Raw genomic sequence first — 22773 nt, 5'->3', positions numbered from 1 at the left:
CCATATGTCAGTCGAGTCTGGTTTGATTGTTTCTGGGGATAAGTACCAGATCGATCAAACACTCCCCCCCCCCCCTTTCCCCCCTTCCCCCGTGTCCCCCCACCCGCCCGCCTCTCTTTCTTGGTAGGTTAGGTTAGGTTAGGTTAGGTATCATGGCCGTATTATGACTGGAGAAGCGCAACTGCAACTCGCCGAAGTGTGTTGGTAGGTAGTACGATAAACCTGATGGGATCGTGATGTGATCAGACTACCTACCTACCCAATGTACAGCTGCAGAGGGGGGGGGGGGGGGTTATATCATGGTTTCCAAGGTTTGCATACCTACTGTACCTATACTGTGATTGATGGTAGGTTGCCTAACGACTAATAATCCGTATATTAACAGATAAGCAAGCAAGCAACCTGTACTGTATGTGGTATATGGATACTCCTCTCAAGCTGGCTTCGAAATCGTCCTACATCACGCCATGAAACTCCACAATATGCTAATTGGGAAAAGGGATCTATATATCTATCTATACTGATAACGCAGAGTGGTTCTTCCCTTTCCCCTTGTGGGGAGGAGAGGAGAGGAGAGGAAAGGAGAGAGGGGGGGGTTTGTTCGACCCTAGATACTCTTCTTACCTTAGGTACGTTAAGTACCTAATGCGCGCAGACACACATGCATCTTCGACCTCGCAAACCCATTTCTTGGCAAATGCTTGTTGCAAGGTCTCGACCAGATCGTCAGATGGATGTCTATCCCTTTGACAAAAATAAAATAATTTGGGGTTGGGGTGCGGAGAAGTCCAGAAAAAAAAAAGGTCGCTCAAAAATAAAAGAAGGGTTTCGCCTGTACCTGCCGCTGACTACTTTACGACAGAGAGAGAGAGAGAGAGAGACTAGGCAGGAAACCTGGTTCCATGAGGACACCCTGCAGCGGGAATGCAACCGGATATGCATCGCCTGCAGGCCGCGGCCTACCCATCAAGCCTCACCGGTCCACGGGTGCAGGGAAGCTTTCTTCCACCACCTCTCTCGGAAGACTCTGCCGTTGTTCCAGCCTGATGATTTGATTTCACATCATTGTTTCCGCTCGTAGGCGAGAAGCGGCTTACCGTCTTGCATTTGCCAAAGAACTTACACTTACCAGGCCCTCCTCGATGAGAAGGTTGTGTATATGTAAATTAGGTAGTTGGTCATGTAAGGAGGGAGGGAGGGAGGGAGGTGGTTTTAGGCAATCTGACTTACATCCCTCCCTCCCCCCTTTTCCTAGATCTTTGCCGCCACCACCAAAGGGTCGGTCTGCTGTGCTACGCACACCGACCGGCAGGCGACGCGACATCCTGGCTTTGCTTTACTTTGCTGCTCACTTCGAGAACCGGGCGATTTCTCTCACTGGGTGGCGGAAGGACGGCCGGCTATGTATGTTTGTATTGTTGCGGTCGGGCAATGAACTACCTACACACATATTAACGACGTCGAGGAACCGCGATTCAAAAAGCGGATCTTGCCTTCGCAGGACACGCACGGGTAGGCGCCCCGGATCTACACACACGTCTCCGTGGGGTTCCCTTTCCCGGTACCTATTTTCGTAGCTACGCCGACGCTCAGCTGGGATTTAGTGAGCTAGGTAGATTAAGTCTCTGTTGCGAGCATAGTAAGCCTATCTGACGGAGTCAGAGCCTCCCGAGCATGTTTATAGCACTCCCCGAGGGGTGCTGAGCAGATGATACTCTCCCTCTCTCTCCGTCCGCTGGATAGCTTCGGGTTTACTTGAGTTGGTGGATTCGTGCCCGGTAGTGCCTGGGTCGAGAGCCGCCGATCCTCTGTACAACATCAATGACAACGACAGCAGCAGCAGCAGAAACCCCTAACCTACGGCCGTTACATCCACCCTAGCAACTAGGACATCAGCGTTTCCCCTTTCTCTGTTCGTGGTTCTTTTTTTTTTATCTTCTTGCAAGCATTCGGGGAAAAGAAGGTGATAGCTCACGTACAGATGTTCGAGCCAACATCGGATCTTGCTTGGTAAGGTTGTCGCACAAGGTTACTTGGGTTGGTAACGGAAAATACGCTATCGCATGATGCGAACGCCCGTGATTGCTTGACCTGGAAGAAGCCGGCCAGATGACGCGGGCTTGGGGGGGTATTACTTAGCTCAGATAAGTATGTGTAATTTATCTTTCACATAGGTACGCTATCACGAGCATGATATGATTGTTGACTAGTAGATGTGATACTGCGTCGAAGTCATGGCCTTGGTTGAGGGAGGATGAAGTCGCGGCTTGTGATGGTACCTTTATTGTACGAGCATCTGCCAGGTCTAGTCTTGGCTGGTCTCGCCTTGGAGTTCGATGGCTAATGCTATGAAGCTGCTTTATACAAGGTAGGTACTGTAGGTAAGTTCCTAGGTGTGTATTGGTATATGTGGTGCTTCGGCCTATTCATCCACCACCGACTGCTTTATAGCTTCCTAAAGACGTATGTATAGGCAGATGATGGTGATATCTTAAATGATACTTATATAGGGGACAACATCTATGTATGTAGGTTGACTTGAAGGAATACCTGATATTTAGTTAGCAAATATTGTGTCAAGGGAATGTAAAGTAGTAGTGTCATGATATATATATTTTATATATTTTCAATTGGGAGTGATAAACCATTTTCTTTCGTTTAGAATGAAATACCTACTAAGGGATGAATGAAATTGGATGGTGATGAAATGATAATTCCTATGAGGGTAGCATGTAGGTACTAGGTTACAGTACTAGTAGTAGTAGAGCGCTGAGGTGAGGGAGCTCGGTGTGGCTTGCGCACTGATCGCATCTATGGCAGTGCGATAATAGGCCCTTGAGGTACCTAGTACATTCTACATGGTAGGTACCTACCTAGTACCTAAAATTAGGTACGATGGAGGCTGATTTGGCCCATTCTTGTCACCCCTAACTGGCTAAGCTCTCCTTCCCTTTTGCCTCTTTTTTTCGGAGGGCAGCTATGAATCGATAACTCACACTAAATTTCATCAATTCGAGTCCATTTTTGACTTCAACGTACCAACATTTACAAACCTTTCATCAGCTACATCACCCGAATTTATTCAATCGATTCAATTCTCATAATATATGATAGCATTGCGACTTATGAACACGAGCAAGAAATTATAAGCAACGCGAAAGCTGTGGCGGCGTTGTGAGATCGTGGCTTGGCGCAATCATCTTGGACTCTTCAAGGTCCAGAGTCCTGAGATGAAATGAATGGCGTCGCTTATGAGGTGAGGTGAAAAACATCAATCAGCAAAAGAGGAATTACGATAAAATATATATTTACAACGACTTGTTTAGTCACATACATTGTAGGGATTCAGTACATTCCCCCGCCATCGTTTAATCGCCTGTGCACCTTTAAGTACGTCAAGTCAATTCTTCCTACTTAGATCGAAAATCCTTAGAACTGTGAACCACACGATATTCATCAATATTCATCAATTCTTGATATGTTCATTAATTCTCATCATCATCACCTCCATATCACTATTGTCACTATTGTCACTATTGTCACTATCGTCACTATCGTCACCTACCCACTACTTGATCCTATATCGCAATAACCACTTACCCACTTGCCTTATATAATATCGCATCATACCCACTTACTCATTCCGCACTCTCAAACCCATGATACCCAAATCTGCCCCTCATAAGCATCGTGCTCAATCCTTATCATATACTATTTCATTCTCTAACATCGATTCATCGTCATAGAAATTGAAGCTATGGCATCTGAAGCCACAGTCCCAGAAGAAATGGGAGCTGGAAGTGTAGATGGCACACCCACCAACGAATTCTCATGGCTGTAAGTCACCATCTTTAGTACGATACACATTTTCATTTTTACTAACGCATCTGCCAAGACAGCCACACGTTATATTCGTGGTCATCCTTGTTGGTGAAGAAGAGACTCCATTTGGAATTCAAAAGGACTTTCTTCGCGCCAAGTCAACTTTCTATGCCTCCCATTTTGCCGACGAACAAGGCGACGAGACCGAGAGTGACAAGCTGGAGCACATTGTCAAACTCCCCCACACTACCCCCGAGGTCTTCGGATTCGTTCAAAACTTCCTATATACTAACCGACTGTTCACTGGTGTGGACACTCTACCCGGTTACGAAGTTCTGATTGCCACCTGGAAGCTTGGATACGAGTTGGGCATTGATGGTCTCTGTGAAGAAGCTCTCGAGGCCATGACTGAGTGTAGACGAATCACACAACATATCCCAGCTACTCCGCTCCTCGTCCAGGCATGGAAAGATGCCCCCGAGGGTTCTTCGATCCGCAAACTTCTCCTTAACTGGGCAGCTGAATACATAAGGTCGTCTGAATCTCGCCAGGAATTCACAAAGTCCCTCCCGCAAGAAGTGTTGAGTGAGCTTGTGATAGCCATGAGCCATCTTAACTCTTCCCCTGCCATACAGGTTAACACCGGTCCATCCCCCTCGGGACAGAACCAGGGAAAGAATGTACATTACCTCGAGGCCGACGAGAGTGATGATGAGTCTCACCACAAGGCACAGAAGCGCCATCATTCCGATATCATGTCGAATCGGCCGAGTCCGAGTGAGCAAAAGGTCAGACTTAAGAAGTCTGCCCAAAGAGTGTCACTGCCTGCACCAAAGCCTGCCAAAGCTAAGAGAGCCAGCAATGGTCAGATGGATGACCACATCTACTCATCAGACCAGAAGTTGAACTTCTGTGCGGACCTACTGAGCCGAATGCTCTCTGGGCCTGGTAAGTTCCCTTGCTGATTTGGATATTCATATTCCGACATCACTAACATCACTCACAGGCTTCTGGACCCGTCTAGTCGGCCCCTTCCGAGAGCCCGTCCGCCCCGTCGAGGACGGCGTGCCGGACTACTTCGACAAGGTCGCCGCGCCCATGGACCTCAGCACGGTCAAGGCCAAGATGGACCGCCGCGAGTACAAGAGCGACGAGGAGTTCGTCACCGACATCCGCCAGATCTTCACCAACTGCTATCTCTACCACAAGCAAGGGTCGCCTATGTGGCAGAACTGTGAGAAGTTCGAGAGGACGTTTGAGGAGAAATACAAGACGATGCCGAAATGGATCTCGAAGATGGAGGGCGAGGAGGCTTCTTAGCCCGGTGTTTGTTCTGTGCTGTGTGGCTTGGTCAACTCCCGCCCCCCCCCTTAAATATCTACGCCGAGCTTGCTTGCTTGCTTGTGGGCTCTTCGAAAGAAGGTGGAAGTGGAAGGTGTAATAAGTTCCTGTTGTGAGATTGTGTGGTGGAAACTACCGAGGCAAATCCAAAACCCCAACCCTTGAAAAAGGATTAATACGATACGATACAATACAGTACGATACGAGCTGATACAAACCATCAGAAGATGGTCTACACAAGACCGAACCTAACCTACCTACCCACTTACCTGGACTACTTACACATTTGTACTACTATAATTAATACCCGCACATAACAATCCTCATGTGCAAACCCAACCCAACCCAACCCCATCCCCCCCCTTCGAAATCTTGGGGAGGAGAAGAAGAAGAAGAAGAAGAAGAAGGCAAGGAAGTTCTCTAATTACGTGGATCGCATTCGTCGTTGCCTACCTATCAAGCTACCCAAGTTACCTAGGTAGGTAACCTTGTTGTTAGTTAGTTAGGTCGTTGTCATAGGTTAGGTATATATAATAGGTAGGTAGGTAGCAGAAACATTGAAACTTGAAACTTGGGAAGGTTCTTAAGAACTTTCTCTGCAAAAAAAAAAAAAAAAAAAGAATTAGTAATATTTCTCCTGTGTGTGTTCTCCTCGCGCCCCAGGTCTCGCTTGTATTTAAGGGGCAGGTGCTCAGGTAGGTCGGGAGGAGTGAGCGCTTTTCATAGGTATGACAGACAGCCTTGCTTTGCTTTGCTTTACGCACGCTTTGTCTGTGGAAGACGTACTGGCTTGTTCAATAAGGTAGATAGATGCCTTCATAAATCCCTAGCCCAACCATTGCCAGCATACCTTAGGTAGGTAGGTAAGATATAACAGATGAGATGAGATGAGATGTTCATAATCTATTAACCTAATACATTGTATATATATTGGTTACTATCTAACGTCTAGCCAGGTATGGTATCATCGGGGTATTACAATTATATAAGGTATATATATATAGGTAGGTAGTTCAGGTACTGTATATATGTGATGTTGATTGCCTGGTTTATGTGTACTCACTGGAGCAATCGCGATTGTGCTGTTTCGGTGTAAAATCCAACCTGCTGTTCCAAGCTGCTTTGCTAGAAAATCTAAATATGCCATGCCTTAATGCTCTATGCTCCTCTATAGTTTGCCCATTCCGATCATTAGTCCAAGGATTAGTTTGTGGCACCACCTCCGAGACCAGTACCGTCGTTTGCTTTGGAAGGTAGGGCCACTTCCGCCTCAGCTTCTGCTTGTGGGTTTATGGAACTCTGAGGAGCCTTGACGCCCTTCCCCTTCTTCGTAGCGCCTTTACCTACGATTTTCTCGGTCCAATTCCAGCCTGGACTACTGGCTCTTCCATCATTGTCTTTACTCTCCTTCGAATTTTTGCCCTTGCTATGCTTGCCGTACGCCATGTCTAGATCTGTGTCGCTATCATCACCACTGTCGTTGAAGTCCCGATCGCTCCAACTTGCCGAGTCGACTCTATCAATCGATGGTCGGGGCGGTGATTCTCTTGAGTTTTGAGACGATTTTTTCTCTCCGGATTGGGATGGTAAATCCGATACTGTATCCGTGGCCTCAAGGGCCTCACTGGCAGTGTGTTTATGGGCCATCCTACCACCACGAATATTTGCACCTCTCTGTGGTTGGGCGTCGTCTTGTGTATGCGTCTCCGCGCCTGTTGTGTCTGGCGCCTTATGCATCGGTTTAGCACGGTCGACACCCTGCTCAGCCTCGTCCCGCGTACGTGCAGCTGCGCTATCACTAAAGTGAGCATCGACTAGGTGCTTCACGACAGGCCAGCCAAAAGCATTGGCAAATTTGCGACGGACGATAATGTTATTGTGCGCATCTGGCTCTAGTTTGACCAGAACTTTTCGCCAACTCAAGCCACGGTGGTATGCTCGTGCGATCTTCTCTTCGACCTTCATGTTGGATGTGTCAATAACCTGGTCAAAATCTCTGTCAGGATCCGTATGTGAATGGTCGTCGTAATCATGGGCTGAGAGGCCAGACTCTACATGATCGACTCCCGAAGTTGACGAATGCGCCTTTCCATTTTCTTCCTTGGAAGTTGAAGTACCACTAGAGCCTGTTGGCCGGTGTCGGAAAGAGAGCGACTTAGTTGTGCGTCTTTTGAGGGGTGGCGGTGGGATGTCGGACGGGTGGTAGACTCGATCATGGAATATGGTCCGGGAGCGCTGTGAAGGGTCGATGAAGTACTCGACCGTTGGTAACTTGGGATTGAGAAGATCACCCGCGGACTCAAAGAACGTAGTCCTAGGGGGGGCTGATACTTCATGTGTTGGGTCGTCGCTGAGTTCGTGACCAGAAGATACCTTGGACCCACTTGACGATTTACTTGGCGATTCTGTGCCCGTGGCCATGTCAATCTTAAGCGTTTGACTGCGCTGGTAAATCTTACTTTCCCGGGGAGATGGGGGAGGTGTTTTGCGTGCCCCCGTTTTAGACGACTCGCTGGATCTGAAGAAGTTGAAGAATCCTGATAAGGGGAAATCATTGTTCGTTTGTGAGTTATGACCCATAGTACCAGCATCCGGAGTTGCTAAGTTCAGACTGCGTCTATCATCCTCTAACGTTGCGTTAGTTGATGGTTGAGGCACCTCGTGCGAGTCGCCTCCGGAAGACTCGGATTCGGCACTGGACTGCGCCAACGATGGTGCATCTTCGCTTAGGGGTGACCACGGTCCTCTTCGCGAAGTCGCATTTGCACCGGTTAGTTCAGCCCATCCAAACCCAACAACGGTCTCAACTAAGCCAGCTTCTCGTCGAGCCTTCTCTACACGACCAAGTCCTTGCCAATCTAGAAATAAGAGGCAGCTGGTGCGGAGCGGTACGATTCCATCGTTTACCACATTGGAATATATGGTTCGGTTGCGGAATTTCTTCAAAGCGGTATGCGCTGGACCAGTTGGTAGAATACGTAAGAGAGGCTTTGACTCTGGTTGCACGTCTCCTATTACCTTCTTATGAGCACTCTCTCCTAGTGTACCGACTAATGCACCCCAGCCGCTTCTGGCAATAGTCGGAGCTCGCCACGTAAGGCCAAGATCTTGCCCGGTCCTTCCGACGAGGCCAAAGTCAAGCGCAAACTTAACATATAGGGGATTTTCGTTGCTAAGGCCTAGTAATGGGGAGGCAAGCGTAATGAAGTTGATGGGCCGGATTAAGTCAAAGAAGGAAGGCGAATGCTTCTGGATATACGCGATGGCGTACACTTGAACTAGGCCCCCTAGGGAGTGTGCGACGAAGCTGATACTAGTGATCTGAAAATTGCGGTTCTGCTTATGATGATGATGACCTCTGTGAATGGTGCTGTGTTTGTGCGCTGGTTTTCCGGCTGCCTCGTCATTCCCTTCGTCGTTCTTAAAAGCACTGGTAATGGTTTCACCGGCTGCTTTTTTCAAAGATGGAAGAAAAGGTTGGTCAGGATACGTCCTGGAAAGTATCCAGCGTGCCAAACGCTTGCCCAGGAATTTGATGCCCCTTTCTGTTCGAGTAGCATTTCCAGAGAAGCCGCGTACTATGACTTCCTCTTCATCGTCTTCGTCGTCTTCATCCTGGCCATCAGTACTCTTTCCCGGTTGTTGTTCTACACCCTCACCCTTTGATTCTTCTTCGCCACCCTTCTCGGCTTTCGCTTTTGCTTTTCTGGCCTTCGCGTCTACCTTCGCTTGCTTCGCAGCCGCGTCAATACTCTCTTTCAAGTACAACATGTCGGCCCCGAGATTACTATGCAGACCATGAGTCAAGATGACCAAGTGGATCTTCTTCGGGGGGCGACTTTTTACACCATCCTCCTTCACTGTTTCTGTTGGTTCCGTGACAGCACTGACAGCACTGACAGCGACTGCCTTATCTCCGCCGGATGCTTTGGTTCTTGCATGATCCAGTTCGTCCCAGCCTGGAAGCGGTGGGCTGTTCCAGAGACTTGCGGTATCCTCAACTTGCAAGGTGATAGCTTTCGAAAAGACGCCCTTTAACTGCGCAGGATGGTGTCCATCTTTTGCGCCCAAGCTTTGTTGAAAATCGGTCACTTTTCCGGGCTGTGGGACCGGGGCCTGACCGCCAATAACGGGCACGCCGCCCAGGGTTAAGCTTTTCTCATCCCGTGCAACCAAGACCTCGTAACCCACAGCGGCGCTGGCGGAAAATATAACCTGACTCGTAACCTCTACGATCCAACTCGCGCTCTTGGGGGCATCTTCGATGGCATCGTAGCCATAGTCGCCCTGGCGAAAACCAGATCCGGCACTCTCGCGTATGTCGTCGGGTACAATCAACTGACATGTCCACGTGCCTCCGGCCTTGAGCATAGGTTCGAATTCAGGGACGCCATAACGCTTGGGATTCTCGAATTTGGTGTTGGGGTCGTAATGAGCCGGGTACGCAGAGACATTGAGGGTATAGGGACCATGGATGAAGGCGGCTCGGAGAGGGATAGGAGAAGTATTTCGGATGCGTAGATGTAGGACGTCGGGGGAGGGTAGGATTCGGTCGTTGGAGGGCGTATAAGTTACGGTATAGCGAACGACTTCACCGATCTTGACACTGCCAACCTGATGCAGGAGAAGCATATTTTATGGAAGTGCTCTTGCTATTGACAGGTTCTCAAGCGCGAGTACTTTTCATTAGGTGACCGTGAATTGTTAGTCAACAAGACATGGCAAATTAGATGTCATGGGTTGATGGATCCCCGATGGATCGGCAAGGGTATGATGGTACGGATCGTACGGACGATATTATCGATAAAGAAAAGATTGTAGATTTTGTAGCATGTGTGAGTTTGTAATAGGTATGTTGGTTGGTAGGTAGATAGGCTAGGTATGTAGGCAGTAAGTAGTATGTAGTATGGTATTGAACCTCAGGTTACTTCGAGAAGTTTGAATGGAGACGACTGAAGAACCACGTGCAGTCCTAGGATGTATTGTCAGGTACCTAGGATGTACAGATGATTCTCATGAACTATGTTGCAAGTATTATAATGTACACAAGTAGGTGGGATGTATGTAGGTAGAATAGAAGATCTGTGGTTCAATGTTGTTGGATGGATTCTATCAGCTGCATTGTATGTACATACATACATGGGGGTTGTAAATTCAATGTTGTAACATTGAAGTGTCAATGGTAAAGCGTGAAGATTAGATTGAAAGGGATAATGAAGATTTGAGTAAGTATGCACAAGTACCTACCAAGTACTTGACTTGCCTACAATGCCTACATCAATGATATTAATATTACTAGTTACAAGGTAGGTACCCTTGCTACTTCTCGTTACAATCAAATACTTCTAGATGTCAGTGTTAAACCATAAAAAAGATCCACGGATCCACAGCGTCGGGCAGAGCCCGCTGGTGCCGATACTGCAGTGCTACTACCATAGTACATACATAATACTGCATAGGTACTACTTAATACTAGGTAGATAGTTACTCTACGACTCTAAATCCTCTAATGCACCCCCGACGTCACATGTGCTAGACTAAAAACTGATCACCCCACAAACTCTAAGTATCCCTTTGAACGTTACAAGGCAACATAGGCAACAAAGTTACTAAAAATAAACAAGGATACAACCAAGCCAAATTACCCACCGTCCCATAAATCTAATATCCAATAAAATCTAATTATTCTGTAGGTACATAATTTACCACTTAATTTTGCGTATGCCACTTGTACCAACAGTACTTAGAATTACACATAGCTACATTACATACAAGTGCCACATCGAGATCGTGGCTTAATGTTTACCATACTTTTTGGCATCAGCTTTAAATCCTCGACGAAAACGTACCCAAATATTATTCCCCTGACGAGCTTGACAGGAAGATGGATTCTTATTTGAAGATCGTACGTGATCAGTGAGCTTGCTATGCAAAAAGGATAGGAGATCGCGTACCTCGGGGTTTCGCGATGGGATTTCTATTGGAACAAAACGCGTACCAACTTCAAGATTAGGAGGAGCTTTTGAGCGACGCGTAGCTGGATCAATATCGTCAACTTAGATGGCAGCCGGGCACAGCTGCGCCGGCGTATCGGGTGCTTCTAAAATCGAGATCAGTTGCACTAGATACCGGATTAATATATTTACCGGCTAACTTTGTATTGCGTTGTATTTGAAGTAAAATTGGATCAATATATGGGGTTGTGGGTAAATGTGGATATAGTGGATTAAAAGAGATGTATTAGGGTTTATTTTTAGTAATTTTGTTGCTCATGTTGCCTTGTAACGTTCAAAGGGATAATTGACAATTGCGGTACGACTGTCTACGACATGTTTTGACTTTTGGTACAAGTAGATAACTACCTAGTAAGTGCATATCTATATGCAAGCAAACAGATGAGATAAAACATACTCTAAATTTAATGTTAGGACCTAGGTTACATAAGTATGTATGTAATAACTCAAGGTTTTTACCATGCTGTCACTACTCACTATTTACATGAACATCAATTATATCAAACAACTCCTATAATCCTATCACATCTCAGCAACCTCGACTCCCAGATTGTTACACTATGTGACAATAGTCAAGTCAGCATTAGGTAGCTCAGGCTATTCTTTAGCGTTCGTATTAGTCCCGAAGGATTCGTACAGCACCCTATCTACACATATAGTAGGTATATAGTAAGTCGACCCCTTCCCGTTACACCCGTCTTAGACTCCTTCTTCCTTGTAAGACACGTCAACGGGTCTGGTGTGACACCAAATAAAGGAGAAAAGAAGAAAAGAAGAAAAGAAGAAAAGAAGAAAAGAAGAAAAGAAGAAAAGAAGAAAAGAAGAAAAGAAGAAACGAAGACTCCAATGCTAGAGAAGAGATTCTTTACTTGAAAGTAACTTTACTTCAGCGTAAACAAACGGAAATCCAGACACTGTTTCAAACTTTCAAACTGGCCATGTTGCTAGACGGCATTTAAGATATCACCATGCAGAAATGACAGCTCATACATAAGGTCTCATTCAAGTCTGACCGCATACTTTCCCAGCCTATTTCCTCGTGGCCATCTTCGGTTTCATGCAGAGAGGTCGAAAAGCAGATGGTTCCTTTGAAGTCGTCCCATTCAGAAATACAACTATTGCCATGTACACTGTAGGTTCTACCTAATAAGTACCTACCTTGGGTACATGACCATATATTGCTTCCAGATGTCTTTCCTGTTGGAACAAAATATATTGGAAATGTCAAGTAATTTGATGACAATTCTAGCATAAGTGATACATGCCTACCTATCTAGGTTACATGTATGTAAAGCTAAAGAAGCATGTAACGCATGAACCAACCATATATATAGGTACCTATGTTGTGTTGTTAACCGGCCGAGGCCGCTGCATCTTCCGTTCGCGTGGATTGGTAGACTACGTGGGAAGGGGTTTTGACGATGGGATTAAGCAAACCCGGAGGGGCAGACAGCACCACCAGTCTAGACAGGAACATGAGCCTTGGGACATCTCCTTTTGGTTGCGGTCTCTCAACAAGGATTCGTCGAATGGTTCATGAACATTTTGGAAGTCTGAGACTACAGTTACATATCTGGATAGGTTGTGCAGCTGTCTATATGCAGTTGGGGTCCTCGATTCAACTTGCCTGTTGCACAGCAGTAGCCGCAAGAAGCACATCCTCTAGCTGCCTGGCGTAGTAGCATTGAAACCTCAATTCAATTAGGCAATGTCGGAGTAGATAAAAAAAAAAGTTTTTTTTTGTTTACTGACACCGGCATGAGAAACAAGGCCAGCTGCATGATGAAAGCGCTTACTAGCTAGGTGCCTACTAGCCATCTATTTGGGTACCTACCTACCTACCTATGCAAGTTATGTAGGCTGGATGGAGGCTAGTTGTACATACATATGTAGGCTGGTGTTTGGAAATCGTGAAGATCATTGATATGTACATGTAGGTAGGGACGAGTAGCAAATGATGGCATCTCGCACATCTTGGGAGATGCAGGTTCTTGTGTAATATCTACCTGTCCCTACCTGTCTGCCGACCTGCCTGATGAATGATCAATCATCCAACCACCCCTTTTTTCCGCATCTGGAGATTGGGTTTCCTTTTAGAGGCTGACGACGATCAGGAGTCGTCAGCGTAACTCGTGACATAATGTTCTCTACTTTCAGTGGTATTTATCTCGAGTCACTTGACGGTAACTGTCTATCATAGGTAATGTCACCACTCTAAAAGATCGTGGCACGAGCTGTGTGTGATGGGAGAGGTCAGTCCTTGTATTTCTTTCCCTCCGTGACAAACAGGACTGGACTGGCATTCCTGGCATGTGAGGGGCATTGGGCATTAGGGGGGGCCACTAAAGAGCTGGGATGTTAGTCGCGCTTGTGCCGCCAGAATCACTGTCCAACCAACCGATAGTCGACTTTCAGGGGTTCCCGGCCGCCTACATCCACTCCTACAACCATTCGGGCCATTCCCCAGGGATTTTCCAGGTGAAGATCACAGCCTGGAGGTGAAATGCTAAAATGGTAGAGCAGGGGACAGCGAAGGCGGAGAAACGATGGGAGGATCCTCACAGTATTAGTATCATGTTGACAGCTCAGGGTTTAGTACCTATGTAGGGTAGTTATGTGTAGGGCATGTGTGGTGGTGGTAGAATTTTGAACTAGAATTTTGATTGATGGCTTGCTTACCTGACCTGCTTCTCCTCCCGTCTCACCTTTTGTCACTCTCAGACACATTCATGCCATACCGGCCATACATACCCAATACCTACCACACGTCTCGTATCTAACATATCTTGGAACATCTTCTATCTCTCCAACGCAACACGAGCCAATTGCCCTACAGAAATTCCAGAAAGATATTAGGTGCGATCACACATTATTCCTCTGCAGATTTGACGTCTAATTGGGGATGTTTTTCGCCCGATACTGCACATCCCACCCCTAATGCAGACTGCGACCATCCAGCCCAATCAGCACCGGATTGAGTGCATGCAAGCAGCCATTCAGGAGTAACCAGCTGTTCATTTCCCACGATACTGGCAGGCCTTTTCAGCCAACCGAAGCAGTAGAGCAAGAGTAGAGAAAAGACGGCTTCCTCTACGAATCCATAGCTACGGGGCTGACACAACGGACAAATGGCACAATTCCAGCATGCCGCAGCCAAGCAACGGGCCCGACGTCGATACCAGACACGCAGTCCATCCCCATCTCGCCACCATGACTGGAACACACAACATCATCCCCCTCCCCATTCGCTGCCTTACCGATCCCGAGAACCTGAAATAACACTAGGGCTCTCCGGCACAACAAAGCCAAAATATTATTCCCAACGAGCTGCAACACCGTCCGACGACTCAGATCTGTCCGACCCAATGCCTCATCCGCAACACCAGCTGGCCCGACCAGCCCCCGCGGCCCGGAACGGTAAAGGCCGGGCCGTGTATCTCGAGATAGATGACGACGACGATGAAGACGAAAGAATGATATCGAGACTGAGGTCCCGCTCGAGGCCCAGGACGCGCTCGAAGGCGAGGAGTACGAGCAGCAGCGGGGACGACGAGACATATGAGCTATCGACGCCACCGAGGTCTACCCCCCAGTACCGCTCGAGGCCCACTTCGAGACTTCCATCCGTGTCATCATCGAGAAGCTCCAGCGTCGACTCCGATTCGTCTGTGTCAACCCTGGATGAAAGAACGAAGCGTCGCGCCCGCAAAAGGCCAAGCGACGTACCCCTCATACCGCCAGCCCCGGGCCGGGCCGAGCATCGACGGCATCGGCCAAGACATCGAGACAGATCCCAGTACAGGGAAGAGGACACGGACGCTGAGCCCGAATACGATACCAGACTCCGTTTACGTGAGCGATCCAAGTCCGTACCAAGGCCTCGGCGACAGATACAGTCACGGAGCACCTCTCGAGTACGCCAGCGCCCACGGGATCGGTATGAAGAAGGAGAACCCAGTACATCGAAGCGGTTAGTAAATTTGTGGACATGGTCCATAACATGGTTGATTCTAACAATTATTACTGGATTAGACCACATCGGAGGAGATATTACGACTCTGATACGGGGTATGAGAAGCCCGCGCTCCCGCGAGCACACACTGCTCCCAGCTCGCATATCACTGCACAGAGTATGAGTTCCTCCTCCAGACCTTCGTCCGCTCTTCTGAATAAGTTTATGGCATCAGGACTTCCATCACCTCCCGAACGATCTTCCAAGATGTGAGTTCGCGTTTCATTTTTTTTGTGATGGTAAACCTGCCAAAATAAGCCGTCTCTAATAAATAATGTGTGTGTGTGTGTGAACAGGGTGGAGTGCGTAGTCTGTCTCGATGACCTACCGTCGACGAAGACGGCCAAACTGAAGTGCGGACATCGAATGTGTAAGTCATGCTTGAAGCGCAGTTTCAAGCTGTCGGTCAAAGACCCGGCCCAGATGCCCCCGAGATGCTGCACATCAGACTGCATCCCGTTGAAGCACGTCGACAATCTATTCGACGTCAACTTCAAGAAGACCTGGAACCAGAAGTTCCACGAATTCTCCACCCGGAACCGCGTCTACTGCCCGGGCAAGAGATGCGGCCGATGGATCAGACCCGACCAGATCCAGCGTCACCACAACGGACGCAAGGTGGGCAAATGCGGCGGCTGCCAAACTCGTGTGTGCTGTGACTGTAACAACCGATGGCACGGCTCCGACCCGTGTCCCGCAGACGAGGAGACGAACCAAATTTTGCAGCAAGCTAAAGAAGAAGGGTGGCAGCGCTGTTTTAACTGCAGAAACATGGTCGAGCTGAAAGAAGGTTGTAATCATATGACTTGGTATGTCATGCACACACCCACACCCCCCCTATCTACCTATCTGCATGTCGGGCATATGCACTTCATCAACATGCTCGACATCTAACAAGCCAACCTAACTTTTCCTGTTATAGCCGATGCGGTGCCGAATTCTGTATGATATGCGGCCTGAAGTGGAAGACGTGCGAGTGCCCGTGGTTCAACTACGACAACATCGACGGCGACCACCTCGACCACATGCAGATCCCCGAACCGATGATCGACCGCGACCGCCTCGGCCCGCGCAGCGCCCCGGCGACCCCTCGCCTCGACCCCCGCCGCGGCGTCTCCCCAGGCCACACCCTGCGCCCGCGACCGACCAACTACGACGAAGACCTCCTGGCCCGACGTTTCCAGGAGCGCCACGACGAGGAGTTCGCGCGCCGCCTGCAGTACGAGGACACCGAGGACGACTACATGGACCCGCTGGCCGACGGCGGCGTCGGCGGCGTCGACCTCGACCCCGTGCGGCCCTTCGGCGGCGGCGGCCTAGCTCCAGGCCACGACGAGTACCGGCGGCGCGGGCGCGCGCAGACCGTCATCGCGCCCCCCGCTCCCGCCCCTCCGCCCCCCACCGCCCCCTTCGAGCGCACGACGAACTCGGTAGCCGACTACGTGACGGGCGTGAACCGCGCGCGCGGGCTGCGCGCGAGCTCGATGGAGCGCCGCCTCGCCGACCGCTTCGAGACGCGACCGACGCCGAGCCCCGCGCCCACGGCGCAGAACCCGTTTGGCGGTCACGCGGTGCCGGCGCCGCCGCCGCCCGCCGCGCCACGAGCGATGGGGCCGCCAGCACCCGCACTACCACTTCAGCAGCAGCCGCTGTCGCCGCCGCCGCAGATGGGGATGGGGATGGGGATGGGGATGCCGATGGGGACGCCGCTGATGATGCGGCGGCACACGGTCGACGACGACCAGCTGTACGAGCACGCGCCGCAGCGGATCCCGCCGCGGATGCTGCCGCGGCGCGCGGGCACGACGCGGAGCTACATCGAGGACCCGCACCACGCCGCCTACGAGGCTGGGGGAGGCGGGCCGAGGGTGCGCCGCCGGGGCCGCGCGGCGTCGACGTCGCCGAAGGATTCGGTGCTCGCGGGCCTCACGGGCCCCGGGAGGGGTATGCACAGGGTCTACGAGTGGGTGAACCATGTCGAGCAGGAACCGGGTGTCACGGCTTAAATAATTTTTGAGTGCTAGGTATCCACACTATTGATTGATATCGCTATGAAGGGCAAGGGAAGGGAAGGGAAGGGAAGGAATGGGAAGGGATATGGAAATCGATATGGGTATGGAAAGGGGGGAGGGTGAGAAGTGGGATGAGGGACGAGGGACGAGAAAGAAAGGATGAGGGATGTGGCAGTTTTTGACGCCCATGATCGGTTAGTTTACGATGTGTTGACGACGTTGACGAGGCATGCATGCATGACGTGGATAATGGGCTCTTATTTTTCATCATTGGTTTTTTATTTTCCGTCTTGTTGTTTTTTTTCGTTTTCTTGTTTCTGAGGATATTCTCTTTATCACGCTCACGCTACGCAAGTTGTATCACCATCTACAAAAATTCGAACTTCTATGGACGCAGTTACAAATCACACTCATACAGACAGACAGACAGAGAAAGAGAAAGAGAAACACATCGCCAAAGTGTTCAACAAAGAAGCAAAGGGGGGTTATTCATTTTATTACCGGACACGGCTTCCAGTCTCAGGACGAATCGATCAACGCGTGTTCAAATCAAATCTTAGCACTCGGATTTACAGGCAGGAGTTGCGGGTATCCCATCCTTTTTTTATCTTCTCCAATGTTCTTTTCGGTTTTTTATTTCTGGTTGATTGTGTTGTTTTTTTTATGTATCTCAACTGGATCTCCAGTTCTCTCTACTACTACTACTATTACCTATTTACCTAGGTACTCAAAGAAACATCGCAGGACATTCTTATCTTTAGAATAAACGGAACTATCGTTTTTTTCTGATCCGTCGAACATAGGAAAAAAAAACAGCCTCCACCCACCATAACCACAACCAACTCTTCGCCTGAGAAATAAAGTAAAGTAAAAAAGACGAAAAAAAAAGACCAACCCCTATCATCAATTCTTCACGCATTACGTTCTTTCCATAGTAACCTTCCCATATTCCATCCATCCATTCATCTCCCTCTTGAAATCCATGTAGTTGGTTGTAGAAGAAGTAGTACTGTAAAACTCGAGCCATGAAAAAAAAACAGCATTTTTCTTATATATAAACAAGAAATATGCTGGGATATCTAGTATTTGCAAACCCGTTGACAAACTCCATCTTTTATCCTTTTCTCAAGTAGGTAAATACAGAGAGAGGGGTACCTATGTGCTTAAACACGTAAGAAAAGTCTGGCACCGCCCCTTACCCCTTACCCCTTCATCCATTCATCTATCCACTGTTCATCGATCCATCCCTTCATCGTTCGTCATCTACTTCCTAATACCGAGAAATAGGCTGCCCCTTCATGTCCGTCGCCCCAGGTCCCGGCGCCGCTACCGGCAAGTGGTACACCGGCGGCTCCGACGGCGCTGGCGTCTGCCCCATCTGATACGAACTCGCCTCAGGATGCGGCTCGGTGGACTGGAGCGCGACCGCCACGGCGTACGTCGGCGGCGTCTCGGCACCAGGTTCTCGCGGCTGGGCAGCGGGCATGTTGGGCGTAGCGCCGGGCGACGAGACGGACGGCGAGTACGTCAGCGCCGGCGTGGGCAGAGCCAGGCCCGACATGGTGGATTCCGTCTGGACCGAGGGCGCGCGTGCCGGGAAGGGGGTGGGCATCGCGTAGCGGACGTGCTGGTTCTGGGCCGCCGGGCCCGCGGGGCTCGGGAACGAGCTTAGGGGGTGTGCGCTGGAGTTGGGGGAGGGCCCGTAGCCTTGCTCGAGCTCGGCTTCTTTCCTGGCGGCGTCGGCGAGTCTTTGCTTCCGCTTGGGGCGGATGCGCAGGAAGTACCAGATGCAGAGGATGAGGAACAGCGCGATAAAGCCGCCCACAACGCCGCCGGCTATCACCTTGCCGTTCCCGTCGTGGCCGTCGCCCTTTCCGTGGTCACCCGGCCCTGGCCCTGGCCCATCATCATCATCGTCGTCATCATCCTCCTCGTGCTGATGGAAATCCCGATCGTCGAGTTCTGCCTGAGCTAGCTCGAGGTCTTTAAGGTTGTCATCGAAGTCGGCGTCATCCTCGAAGCTGTCGTTTTCGCGGCTCCTTAACGCCGCACCCGCCGCTTTCTTTCTGTCCTCGACTCTAGCGTAGAACCAGCTCAAAGCTTCGGGGATTTCTCTTGACGACTTCGAAGTCAGGTCATTCTTATGAGTCCGTCTTGGCGACGTGGTGCCGTCCGCGGCGGCACCCGCTACCAAGGCCAGCAGTAGACACGAACACCTCATAGCATGTGGTAGTAGCGGCAGCAGCAGTATAGAGAAAAATCAAAGCTTCCTCAGGATCTACCTTTTGTTTGCCTTATTACACCTCGCCACGGAAAGATTAGGTACGTTTTGTTGGTGGTAGGTACTGAAGAGTTTGGTATTTTGGTATCAATTTGTAATTGTAACTGTCTGGCAGCACCTTATTGAAGATAACAAGAGGTACGGAAGTTGTTTTCTTTTTCCAGGTTCTCTCTCAACTTCTTCTAGCAGACAGTGGAGATGCGGCAGGCGACAACTACATACATACATACATACATAGTAGGTACCGGTCTTCCAGGGCGACTATGTTACCTGGACCTACATGTACATACATACTAGGTACCTAACCGACCTAGTCCTATTGTGCCAAGATGCGCTGTTCCAGCCACTAACACTCGAAATCAAACTCGCTGAGCTGATTTCACGAGGAATTATCGAGCCCCGGCTCCGCCATAAGGCTATCGAGCCGTACTCCTGGCCAATTGTTACGAGCAAAGTTGCATAGCCCCGGTAGTGTACCATGCAGCGAGCGTTTGAGTGACACGTCCGTCTTACACGAGTTGAACCTACATACATACAGTATTGTACAATACATACCTAGGTACAGTCGGCCGGGTACAGTAGGCCTACAGTAGTAGTGTACCTGGAACTATTGCCTTCCTATTGTATGTCGCCTTGAAGGATGGACTATTGGCCCCGGCGGATGCTTACAGTGTCTGAATCTAAATGATCTTCGTTATTACGTTACCAAGCGAGGATCGGGATGAGCGCCAAGAGTATAACTATGACAGCTTAATCTATATTAAATCACATCATGGACCGAGAAGACGGAAGAACGTTTTTTTTTATGCCCAGACAATAAAAGACAAACCCCGGAGATTCAAAATGTGTCTACAAAAGCCATTTACCTGAGGTCCTGAGCAAACTAACCCTAGGCTATGAGCCGGGTTTACCTACAGTAGCTACAGTGTGCCAAAATCCCATGCACGACAACGGCACATCCCGCTCTCGACGCGTCTGCGCCGTGGCTGAGCCCTGATGCCTTTCTCTCTTTACACCGTAGGATCTGTCAGAAAACTCAGAATATTAACTTTCTCCTGCCCATTCCAGCCATGCTTTCGAATGATAAGTAACACGATCGATCCCCCTTTTCTTAATCTTATCGGTTTCATGCAGGACGATATATTCCATCGCAGCCGAACCTATGTAGGTTAGTTTCAAAGGAAGATACGTAGATAGGTAGGTATGTGTGTGTATGTTATGAAGGGCTGGGGCTCTAAGAGCTTAGCTTAGCTTAGGTACACATCGGGATCGAAGTGTGTGTTCTTGGCCCCCGTGGATCGCTTCCTTTCGACCATTGATGGCCATGACCTAGTCAGCCCAGTCTAGCGGCTTCCGGGGACCGACAGCAAGCCCCCCCAGGGCCCCCACGGCGGCCTACATACACTACCAACTACCTAATCATTAGCCAGCCCACTAGGCAGCTATTGTGTTGTAAATAACTACCTAAGAACCTAAAGCTAGATAGGTATGTATAAGCAGCCAACCCAGAATGTGCAAATGGCCAAGAACGGCCAAACGGTTTCCACTTTTAGCTATTACCTACGCCCAGCAGCAACCAACGGCCGGCAAACAGGCAGAGCTAAGAAGTCGATAGTGCACTGCGCCTATGGTTGTGTGCGTTGGGCATCTACCAAGCAATGTCGAAAGGGGCATTGAACGTCCTCTTAGGCATACCTAGCCTATGACAGGCGATAAACGATCAGTGCGGCGATCCATCCGGGGAGAAACGGTAGATGTCTCCCTTCTCCTCCCCCTACTCTACTCCTGGTCTCCTTCTATTTTCAATCTACTTTCTACGTTGACAGCCTCCCTCGGTAGTTCCATTGGAAGCTGTGCTACCTAACCTAACCTAGTTACTGCATCACATCGCATGTCATTGCTGGGCAGTTCCAGACATCACCAAAAACAAAACTGGTCGGCAGCAAAAGGTCGGGGCTGTGAGGTCGTAGTGTAATGAGCTGCGGTGAGCTATTGCGTCAACTCGGGCTTGTGTCAGTATATTTGCATGGCGTTGATTCCGAGTCTAGGAAGTTCTATATTATTTCTCTTCAGATGTAGTCCTTATTTGAGGCATATCATTCTTTGGCAGTAGGTACACAAGTACGAAGTAGGTACCTGTCTATTGATGAACCCCCAATGTACCTGTCTACACAGTAGACGCGGTGCCAGTTGATGAGGCTTATGTACGAGATGATGCCGGCAACCCGAGATTGAGATTGAAGGCGTGCATACATGTTAGGCAGGTATGTAGGTACCTATCTACGCGCCAAAGATCGGCTCTGATTCCGAGATACGCTCCAGTCTGCATGATCGTGATCGGATTTAAGGTTCGGGTGTCATCTTTGACGTTTTTTTTTTCTTGATTTGCGTGCCTGCTTGGAACCTGTCTGGTGTAGTTAGGTACCTATTTACCTACATAGGTATTTACCTAGGTGCGCATGTGTTCTACAACATGTGAACCTTTAAGGATCGGGCAGAAAGGGGCAACCATCACACACTTCCCCCCCTTTCCGGTTGTCATATAAGCCGAACAGGTACCTATTTACATACATGTAGATACGTATGAGACGCCATTGATTATAGTAGTTATACGGTTTCTATGTAGTTGTTGTTCATTTGCTGTTTTCATCTATAATAAATATGTACCAAGGTATATGACATGAGGCTCTACGTCTGATTTACACCTCCCACGTTTCACGTCCGAGCGATCAAACGCAGGTACCTAACCTGGAAGTCAACACTGAACCCCTTAACACTCATTACGTAAGTTTACAACTTAGGAATCTAACTAGATTCCGGATGTATTTACGGTTATATTGAATGATGAGATAGGCACATGACTTCGAGGCTATTTAGTACGTATGTGCTTAGAGGGGGTAGTAGTGAGGAGGAGGTTAGCAAGGCGATGTAGACGGGAAAGGGATAGTTCAAGACAGACAAACCATCCCAAGATGAAGACAAACATCACAAATCACTAGCAACGAAAAAAGGTATTCAAGTTCAGAGATCCCAAAGACATCCGCGTTCATTCATTCTACTTCAGCTATGCTCCGTTCCCGCATGATCCACTATCCCCAACCGAAGACCCTTTTTGCCGGCTGCTCTGCGCGCAACAACTACCGACCAGCTGATGTAGAATAATCGAGAAAGAAGCACACTCCCCCCCCAATGATCCCGTGAATAATTAACAATGCCGGCGAAAAGGGTACAGCGGTTGGTTTCTTACACATAAGTAAATAAAAAATAAAAAAACATATCCAATAAATATTT

At 49.0% G+C, this 22773-nt stretch overlaps 4 protein-coding genes across 4 annotated transcripts; 2 read left to right on the top strand and 2 right to left on the bottom strand.

Annotated features, from left to right (window-relative positions):
* Positions 1–3757: 3757 nt before the first annotated feature.
* Positions 3758–5142, top strand: GGS25DRAFT_516711 (uncharacterized protein; the record flags this gene model as incomplete). Its single annotated transcript, XM_049263252.1, has 3 exons — positions 3758–3837; positions 3896–4770; positions 4829–5142. The coding sequence occupies 3 exons, from the start codon at positions 3758–3760 to the stop codon at positions 5140–5142; spliced, it is 1269 nt and encodes a 422-aa protein (XP_049121188.1).
* A 904-nt stretch (positions 5143–6046) lies between these two features.
* On the bottom strand, positions 6047–10389 carry GGS25DRAFT_469204 (DUF676-domain-containing protein). The gene has a single exon (XM_049259129.1). It carries the CDS (start codon positions 9793–9795, stop codon positions 6367–6369), a length of 3429 nt encoding a protein of 1142 aa, XP_049121187.1. The 5' UTR covers positions 9796–10389; the 3' UTR covers positions 6047–6366.
* Positions 10390–13906: 3517 nt separating this feature from the next.
* On the top strand, positions 13907–17209 carry GGS25DRAFT_20137 (uncharacterized protein). Its single transcript, XM_049256805.1, has 4 exons — positions 13907–15147; positions 15210–15398; positions 15486–15998; positions 16112–17209. Exons 1-4 carry the CDS (start codon positions 14306–14308, stop codon positions 17193–17195), a joined length of 2628 nt encoding a protein of 875 aa, XP_049121186.1. The 5' UTR covers positions 13907–14305; the 3' UTR covers positions 17196–17209.
* Positions 17210–18349: 1140 nt separating this feature from the next.
* Positions 18350–19590, bottom strand: GGS25DRAFT_20207 (uncharacterized protein). Its single transcript, XM_049256813.1, has one exon. It carries the CDS (start codon positions 19420–19422, stop codon positions 18472–18474), a length of 951 nt encoding a protein of 316 aa, XP_049121185.1. The 5' UTR covers positions 19423–19590; the 3' UTR covers positions 18350–18471.
* Between the last annotated feature and the right edge of the window lie 3183 nt (positions 19591–22773).

This window comes from Hypoxylon fragiforme (assembly GCF_022984875.1).
Source record: "Hypoxylon fragiforme strain CBS 206.31 chromosome Unknown GGS25scaffold_1, whole genome shotgun sequence".
Taxonomy (NCBI): domain Eukaryota; kingdom Fungi; phylum Ascomycota; class Sordariomycetes; order Xylariales; family Hypoxylaceae; genus Hypoxylon; species Hypoxylon fragiforme.
The sequence above is the reverse complement of the archived record's forward strand: the minus strand, read 5'-3'. Positions and strand labels throughout refer to the sequence as shown.